Below are 8,514 nucleotides of genomic sequence, written 5' to 3'. Positions count from 1 at the left end.
CCCACGTTTTATTGAATAGACAATAGAACACGGAATTCGACGACAGAATGCACAGTAATTTCAGATTTTTTTTTCAAGATTTTCAGAAAATTTTCGTCGTCTAGCTGATCCAAATTTTCAGAGCTGATGATCTGGAAGTTTGGATATTCCGAAAAAAATGAGAATCGGGATTTTTCTTTTTCAAAAAATTTCAAATTTAAAGTCTCTTATTATAGTCCAGATTGTAAGAATTCTCAATAAAATTTAGGAATTTTGAGCAAGTTTCGATTTTCTAGGATTTTCAGCTAAAAAGTTGAAAAAAAAATCAAAAAAATTGACGAAAACCTGAATTTCTGTGCATTTTGTCGATGTTTTAACACGGAATTCCACGACAAAATGCACAGAAATTCGTATTCAGATTTTCAGCGATTCTCCATTTTTAAAGGAATTTTAGCAATTTTTCTTTTTTTTCAAGAATTCCAGAAATTTTCGATTTTTCCATTTTTAGGCATTTCAGCGGTTTCCAGCAGCACCTGCAAATCACATCCCGCTCATCCTCCGATTTCAGCATACACGAATCGCCATAGCACACCAACAAACCATCGCCCTCCCAAATTTTGTGTTTCCTAGTCGACGCTTTTCCATATAACACCACAAAACGAGCGATTTCAACCGATGGGGTGTCTAGAAAAAGGGGCGGGGCTTTTTTTCAAATGTTGATTTTTAAATACCATTCCCCTCATAACTATCCATATTGAGTGCCACTCGTGACATCTGAAATTTTCTTTTATTTTTGAATTTTTAAAACATTTTTTCAGATTTAAATACCCTGAAAGTAGAATTTTTGGGGAAAAATTATCCTGAAAAAAACACTGAAAATTCTAGAAAAATCGAAAATTTTCAGCTATTTTTAGTGTCAAAAAATAGGATAAATAAGCATTTTTCAGTGATAGAAAAAATAAATTTTCAAAGAAAAAAAAACGGGGATACATTTTTGTAAGTGAAAAAGAGGAAGAAATTGGGCACCTATGATAGTAGAGGAAAAGCGAAAAGGCGAATAAAATTGGAAAATTTTTTAGAAAAATTCCGTAAAATTTGGGGCGTTTTGACATTTTTCGAACAATTTTTTCTCAATTTTTGGTTTTTTAGTTACATCGCGATCAGATAAAAAATGGCACTCAGATTATGGGGTGGTTAAACAGTTCCAGATGATAAAAATAGCATTAAAACGAAAGGAGAGGGGGGAGAAATAGACATTTTAGACAGGAATTCTCGAGCAAATACTGTATAAACATAGATAGGATATATATGGGCGGGAAATTTGAGAAATTCAAAAAAAAAAGGCAAGATATATTGTTTTTGGAGTGAATTCAGTTCGTTTCCAGAGTTCACAGAAGGAGGCGTTAGGGCTTGCAATTCTGACTCAGCCACGTCAGTCCTTCGTGTAAACCGTCTCCGGTGGCAGCGCACGACGGTTGCACGTACCTGGAAAAATATTAAATTGGATTTTTAGCTATCAACATAACTATTAGTAGCTTGTGGCCTAGAAATCTGCCGAATTTCAGGCTTTTCCGACTATTTTAGATTAATTCTGAGTGATTTTTTGACAGAACTTTGAAGAAAAAAGACAGATTTTTGGACCATTTTTCTGGGCATTTCAGCGGAGTGTCAGCATTTTTAGAACCATTTTTAGGCAATTTTGAACTGATTTCAGTGAATTTTGAATGTATTTTGTTTTCATTCGGCCAAATTTGGGAAGAAATAAACGATTTTTGAAACATTTTAGGTCGATTTTGGGACATTTTACGCCAATTTTGGGCCATTTTAATTCATAAATGTGATCATGTGAAATTCGACAAACTTTCTACCTTTTTTTTGGCAACTTTGAACCATTTTCAGTAAATTATGAGTGTTTTTTGGTTCGATTTGGCCAAATTTCCCAAAAAAAAATCACGGATTTTTGAAAAATGGTCGATTTTGGCCCATTTTTAGCCAATTTAGAGTCATTTCAAGTTAAAAAATGAGGCCGTGGCCTAGAAAATTCAAAAAATTGGTCACGACCTGGAAAATCAGAAAAAGTAGGTCACATCCTAGAAAATCCATCGAAGTCGTGACATAGGAAATCAACATAACTAGGCCGTGGCCTAGGAAATCCAAAAAACTAGGTCATAGCTTTCCACTCACCAATTCCTGTCTCGAATCCTCGTCAGCCCCAGTTTGTCCTGAATTTCGTGCGGTTTCATTGCTGAAAATCAATTTTTTGTCTAATTTTTTTCTCGCAAAATCGTAGAGCCTACCATCAGCAAGATCTTGTTTATTGGCGAACACCAGAATAATCGCCTCCTTCATCTCGCGATCGTTGATTATTCGGTGCAGCTCCATTCGCGCCTCGTCGACTCTGAAAATTGACTTTTTGGCTCAAAAATTCTCAAATCTCACAGAAATCTAACTCTTACCTGTCTCTATCTGCAGCATCCATCACAAAAATCAACGCTTGAGTTCCTGTATAATAGTGCCGCCAGAGGGGTCGAATTTTGTCCTGGCCACCGACGTCCTGAAGAATTTTCTAGTATATTTTTGGCGCCGAAATTCAAAAAAAGGCAAAAATTCCTTACCCAAACATTGAATTTGATATTTTTATATGTGACAGTTTCCACATTGAAGCCGACTGTCGGAATTGTTGTCACTGATTGGCCGAGTTTTAGTTTGTAGAGGATTGCTGGAATTTTTTCGAATATTTTCCGGAATTTTCTCTATTTTATGCTCCTTAAAAACTCACTGGTCTTGCCGGCTGCGTCGAGTCCGAGCATTAATATTCGGAGCTCTTTTTTTCCGAAAATTTTTGACAGGAATTTACCCATTTTTCGATCTGAATCAACACGAATTTAGTATGAAATAGGTGCGCAGTGATAAGCTACGTGGCGCGAAACTTCAAAAATCAACAAAAATGAGTCATTCTGGTTGCGAAACTGTATTTAAACATTGAAAAAACTTTGAAATTGGCCAAAAAATCAATTACAACCGACGCTCCGCCCCTTTTCTCCCTTTTTTGCAAGCCCCGCGCGCGGGTTTCGCAAGCGCTCCGCACGCAGTTGACTTTTCTTTTCTTTTATTTTTCTATTGATTTTTTCGGATTTCCAGGTCTTCCAATTAGGTTCCGATGCCAATTCTCTAAAAATATTGGCTAAAAATGGTGGAACTCAGTCTAGGCGTCTTTTTTCGCTCCTTCAATGCATCGTAAGTGTCTCAAAACTTTGAAAAATGGATTTTTCAATTTTCAGAAAAGTAATTCTCTGCGCATGTCTTCTAGTTTTCCTCACACTTTTCACACTAAAACTCGATGGAAAAGTTGGTTTTAGGTAAGTAAAATCTGTAAATTTGAATTTAAACCTCATTTTTCAGCTACGCCTTTGTTTTTGCACCTTTATGGGCTTGTAATCTTCTCGTTTTCATTGGGGGCCTCATTGGAATGTGTTCCTATTGTTCAAATCCACCCTCAAGGTGAGTTAATTGGTTAATTATGAAGATAATTAAGTTTTTTTACAGAAACGAAATCATGATGCGTGTAGACTTCGGAGCGATGTGTATAACAGTTGTTGAGCACATTTTGTTAGCTGTTTTCGAGACTTTCGCCTTTGTAAAGGTAAAAAAGGTTTTAAAAACGAAAAAAAAAATGACATAGAAAAGTATAGAAAAAAGTATAGAAAAATCGTGGCGGTATGAATCGAAAATGCAAATAAAAATAACATAAATTATTGGAAAAATTCGATTTTTCCATCAAATTTAGGTCATTTTTCACCAATTTTTCACCGATTTCCACCAATTTTCCACTCCCAAACCCCTCAATTTTCCAGCTAGAATACGAAGACATCTCCGAACCAGGCTACCCATTCCCATGGACCATTGTCTTCTGTCCCCTATTCTCCCTATCCGCCGCTTCCATTGGAATCGCCGTCTGGGCACTCCGACACGATAAACCATTCGAATTCGAGTTCTTCTACGCTATGAACATCGTTCAGTTCGTGTTTATCGCGTTCAAATTGGATAAGCAGGTGAGGAAAGCTCAATTATCTCGGTTCCTATAAGAGATATACAAAATCTGTCAACTGATAAAATGTTACTGATATTATGATAAGTATTTTATCAGTTGAAAGATTCTTGATATCTTTTAAAGGAGCAAAAATTTCGGGGGCAGTTCGGGGGACGAAATCGCGTTGCGCTTATGTAGACCATCGGTCGTCAGGCGCCTTCGCGCCCCCGTAGCTCAGCCGGTAGCGGCGCTGTACCCCTGAGCTGCCTGTCATGAGTTCAACCCCTCATGGGGGTTCTCTATGCAAAATATCAGGAAAACTTTTTTTTTTGGTGTCTGGCCTCCTTTAAAGGAACCGAGATAATGGAGCTCAAAGTTTGGACGGGTCGTTGGCGGGCTATTGGCGACTCAACTCTCCCTTAGTTTTTAGTGTATACGGTAGTATACTTTGTGCTCAATTATCTCGGTTCCTATAAGAGATATTGGAAATCGCTCAACTAATGAAATGTTACTGATATTATGATAAGTATTTTGTTAGTTGAAAGATTCTTGATATCTTTTATAGGAGCCGAGATAATTGAGCTCAAAGTACAAATATAGGATTCCCAGTTCAAAATGAGAAATCAGTCCTATTTTTCCAGGTCGATTGGACGTGGGCAGTGGTCTTCATACCCCTTTGGGTGGTGCTCTCCCTGGCTGCCGTCGGTGTGCTCTACGCGTTGGTGCTCTCCGTTGTGCTCATTCGATCCCGTCATTTCATTCCAGCACACAGAAGACAGCATGTGTATTCCGCGATTTTGCATACGTTCTTTGTGAGTTTTTGGGTCAATTTGGCTCATTTAAAAAGGGATTACGATGTCAAAATGTGCTGATTTTCAACTAGAAATTCTGGTCCAAACTGAGGTAAAATGGGTCAATTTGGCTCAAAAATGACAGATTTCCAGCCAAAACGAGCCTGAAAATTTTCGACATTTTCAGCCACAAATCCTTAATCTGATATATTTTCAGGTGATTCCTGCATTGGTCTGTCTGGTTCTTCTCACTGGAAAACTGGATTCGATGAGTTGGAGTGATAAGTCGTCAGTCTCCGAATTGAGTTACACGGTAAGTGGCCTAGAAATTTGAAAATTTCGGGTTCTAGACCTACCGTAAAACCTGCATTAGAAGGGCTCATGTGCCCTCTAGAGACCACACGAAAAAGGTCGGCCCTTCTAATACAGGTTTTTGAAAAAAAATTCTTCCAGCTCGCGATGGCACCACTCCAAGTCTCGTTCTTCTTCATGGCTATCATGTCAGCAGGATTCGGTGGACCATCCTCCACACCTCAAACCAATATCTGGTGGTTTGGCCTACGAAAACCCCTCTGCCCGTTCCTTCTGGACAAATGTCCCTCACTGAGGACATATGCAAACGTCAGCTATCGAATTGGAGGTAGAAATCGAGCGGAGAACGAGGTGAGATTATTAGAAATTGGAAATTTTGATCTAGCTTTGAAACGGCGTAAATTAGCCCAAAAATAGCCAAAAAAGGCCAGGGGTTTCTCGATTTTAAGCCCTTCTTTCCAGCAAGAAAACGGCGAGGAGCGTCAAGCGATCGCTGGCGACAACGAGGATCGCGACGAGGCTGATGTGGCGATCGTCAACGAGCGACGGAATCGACAGAGAGCAGAGGAGAAAACACGTGGATCCGGCGGATCACAAGCCAGCTCTCAAGGCAGTCAAAGTGGACAGGAGGGCATGAGTGAGTGCTTTTTTAGAGCAGAAAAGGATGAATATTGAACGTGGCCTAGAAAACTCAACTTGCAAAAGTTAGGCCACCATGCTAAAATGGCCTAGAAAACACGCCAGATGAATATCTGACCATTTCTAGGCTATTTACCATAGTGGTCTAGAAAACTCAACTTGCAAAAGTTAGACCATCATGCCAAAATGTCCTAAAAACGCATCAGAACCATTTCTAGGCTGTTTACGATGGAGGCCTAGAAAATTCATCTTGAAAAAGTTAGGCCACCTATAGAAATAGCAAAAATATAAAAATTTGAAAACTATTTTCAGACCCAATGGAACAAATCGCCTCCTCATCAGCGGCAATTTCCCGAGCCATGGCTCAGTACAAGAATGAATACGGCTATCATTGGCATGGAGATATCTCACAACCTGATTAATTTTTTTTTGAATTTTTACAATTTTTCATTTTGTACAATTTTTCAAATTTCTTCTCTGACTTGTGTGCAATTTCCCCACCATCTGCAATCTTTGTAATATCCCCCCCCCCCCCCCCTGTATAGGTCTCGAAACGAAAGAAAACCCCCAATTTTGTATACTGTAGCTTTACGTGTAGATCTTTTCTTCTATGTCCCTTTAAAAGTTAAAAGGTTTCTTTTGGAAAAAAGAACTGGCCCCCAAAAATGGTACTTTAAAATTTTTCTGTTGATCTCACAAAAATTTTTTTTCAATGAATTTTTTTTTCACTCTCTAATTTCTCCATTTTCACCATTTCTTATCGCCTAAAAATGTGATTTTTCGCTTTTTTATATTTCTTTTTTTCTAAATTTTTGAATTTAGGCCCCAAAATTTTTTTAGTCCGAAAAATTTGAATTTCCCGCCGTCTTATGAAAAGCTTCTACGATATCATCAGCATCGAGGAGAGCGCCCAGTTTGAGGACGTCAAAAAGGCGTATTTTCGGTTTTTGAGAAAAGTAGAATTTTTTGGGAAATTTGAAAATTCCAAAAAAAATTTTTTTAGGAGCATCCAGATAAGAATCCCGGAAAACAAGACTCGAATTCAGAATTGCTGAAGGCGGTGGGGCAAATTTGGGAGCAATTTAAGGTTTGGAAATTTTTTGAGAAATTCAAATTTCCGCCAATTCCACAGGTCCCATCCCGACAAATACCGTAATCTAAAAAAATTTTAATTTTCAAGGTTCAATTTTTTGAAAAAAATCACTGTAAATTTCGTTATTTTTTTTTGTAAAGTTCCGGAAAAAATACTGAAAAAAAATCGATAAATCTCCGAAAAGGGGGTTTTTCGCCGATATTCTGAGATTTTGAATTTTCAGATTTTTTATCGAAAAATTCAAAAAAAATTCCATTTTTCGCAAAAAAAATTACAAAAAAACATTTTTTAGGTTACTGTAGTTGTCGTTGCGGGACCTTGAAAACCGGCGAAAATCCCATTTTTGAGAATTTGAAAAAAAATCAATTTTTCGAAATTTCGAAAATTTTGAATTTCCCCCAATTTTCGATTCTCCCGAAGGTCCCACAACGAAAACTACCGTAACTTAAAAATATTTTCACTTTTTCAAATAAAAATCTCTTTTTAGAAAAAAACTGAAAAATCGAAAAAGTTGTCGTCGTGGGACCAAAAAAAGTTGTCGTCGTGGGACCAAAACCAACTATTTTTTTCCAGGAAAACCGCCAAATCTACGATTCGTGGCTCCGCGAGCAACGTCTTCGTGAAACCCAGGGAACCATTGGCGAGACGATCGAGCTGGCTTACGGTGATAACGACATCGACGAGATTTGTCGTTGTGGAGCAGATTTCAATTTAACACTAGAGGAGGTACGGTGGAGCGCATTTGCCTCCTTTTGTCAGGTCGAATTATATAGTTTTTACCGGTCTTAATCACCTAGAACAACAGTTAGAGCAAGATTAGCATTAGATCGCGATTGCTAAAGAACTGATTATGAAAATTTCAGGATTTTTGAACTCGCGCCTTTTTTACTGTTAAAATGATACTAATTTGTCCGCTTAAAGCCGTCTAGAACAGTAGATAACGCAGGATTAGCATTAGTGCACAGTTGCTATAAGTCTACATTTCAACTTTATGACGGGGTACGGTAGAGCGCAAGTGCCTCCTCTTGTCAGTTCAAATGATATAGTTTTTACCGCTTTTAACCGCCTAGAACAATAGTTAGATAGAATTATCATTAGAGCGCAGTTGCTATAAGCTGAGTTCTAGCAATCAATATTTATTTTCCAGGTAGATCAAATCATTGACGTGGGAATCTTCGAGTGCTCATCGTGCTCTCTTTGTCTGGAAATCCGTCGTCCATAAATTTCAAATTTTGAAATATTCAAATTCCCGCCAAACTTCAAAATGTCCTCTCTCGACGAGACATCCACAAAGATCTTGGTCCTCGGCGACTCATGTGTTGGCAAAACGTCCCTTTGTCATTGTATTGCCAGCCAACCGGGCCGAAACTTCGACTCGACAATCGGTGCTACAGTAATCATGGCGTGGCACGACTATCGCGCTGGCACACCGGAGCAACGTTCAGAGCTTCTAGAGTTGTGGGATGTTGGAGGAATGGTGGCGCATCGACAGGCGGCTCAGGTGTTTTTCGAGGGCGCCGTTGGCGCGATTCTCGTGCACGATTTGACGAATCGCAGGAGTGAGGAGGTACAGTAATCCTGATCATTTCTCTAAATTTTTTGAAATTTTTCGAAACGAACATATTTTAACGTGGTGGCCTAACTTTTGCAAGTTGAGTTTTCTAGGCCAC

General features: G+C 38.6%; 5 protein-coding genes across 5 annotated transcripts in view; 3 read left to right on the top strand and 2 right to left on the bottom strand.

Moving 5' to 3' along the window:
- CBG00336 overlaps positions 1–753 on the bottom strand; it is a gene marked incomplete at both ends in the record, with an annotated part of 14,063 nt that extends 13,310 nt beyond the window's left edge. The window contains 2 exons of the mRNA XM_045244712.1: positions 513–663; positions 711–753. Of these exons, the coding sequence (XP_045091544.1) occupies positions 513–663; positions 711–753 (194 nt within the window). The remainder of the gene's footprint in view (positions 1–512; positions 664–710) is intronic.
- A 629-nt stretch (positions 754–1,382) lies between these two features.
- Positions 1,383–2,840, bottom strand: Cbr-arf-6 (the record flags this gene model as incomplete). Its single annotated transcript, XM_002632282.1, has 6 exons — positions 1,383–1,464; positions 2,164–2,224; positions 2,277–2,377; positions 2,436–2,533; positions 2,595–2,698; positions 2,759–2,840. The coding sequence occupies 6 exons, from the start codon at positions 2,838–2,840 to the stop codon at positions 1,383–1,385; spliced, it is 528 nt and encodes a 175-aa protein (XP_002632328.1).
- Positions 2,841–3,169: 329 nt separating this feature from the next.
- CBG00334 lies at positions 3,170–6,173 on the top strand (the record flags this gene model as incomplete). The annotated part of the gene is made up of 10 exons (XM_002632281.2): positions 3,170–3,216; positions 3,261–3,338; positions 3,382–3,480; positions 3,526–3,622; positions 3,834–4,031; positions 4,651–4,821; positions 5,018–5,113; positions 5,254–5,463; positions 5,575–5,749; positions 6,064–6,173. The coding sequence occupies 10 exons, from the start codon at positions 3,170–3,172 to the stop codon at positions 6,171–6,173; spliced, it is 1,281 nt and encodes a 426-aa protein (XP_002632327.2).
- A 447-nt stretch (positions 6,174–6,620) lies between these two features.
- Positions 6,621–7,716, top strand: CBG00333 (the record flags this gene model as incomplete). Its single annotated transcript, XM_045244711.1, has 4 exons — positions 6,621–6,707; positions 6,755–6,838; positions 7,418–7,570; positions 7,708–7,716. 4 exons carry the CDS (start codon positions 6,621–6,623, stop codon positions 7,714–7,716), a joined length of 333 nt encoding a protein of 110 aa, XP_045091543.1.
- A 392-nt stretch (positions 7,717–8,108) lies between these two features.
- The window catches only part of CBG00332, a gene marked incomplete at both ends in the record, with an annotated part of 1,258 nt that continues 852 nt past the window's right edge, over positions 8,109–8,514 (top strand). Inside the window, one exon of the mRNA XM_002632279.1 lies at positions 8,109–8,411. Coding sequence (XP_002632325.1) covers positions 8,109–8,411 — 303 coding nt within the window. The remainder of the gene's footprint in view (positions 8,412–8,514) is intronic.

Source organism: Caenorhabditis briggsae (assembly GCF_000004555.2).
Source record: "Caenorhabditis briggsae complete genome, chrIV, whole genome shotgun sequence".
NCBI lineage: Eukaryota > Metazoa > Nematoda > Chromadorea > Rhabditida > Rhabditidae > Caenorhabditis > Caenorhabditis briggsae.
The sequence above is the reverse complement of the archived record's forward strand: the minus strand, read 5'-3'. Positions and strand labels throughout refer to the sequence as shown.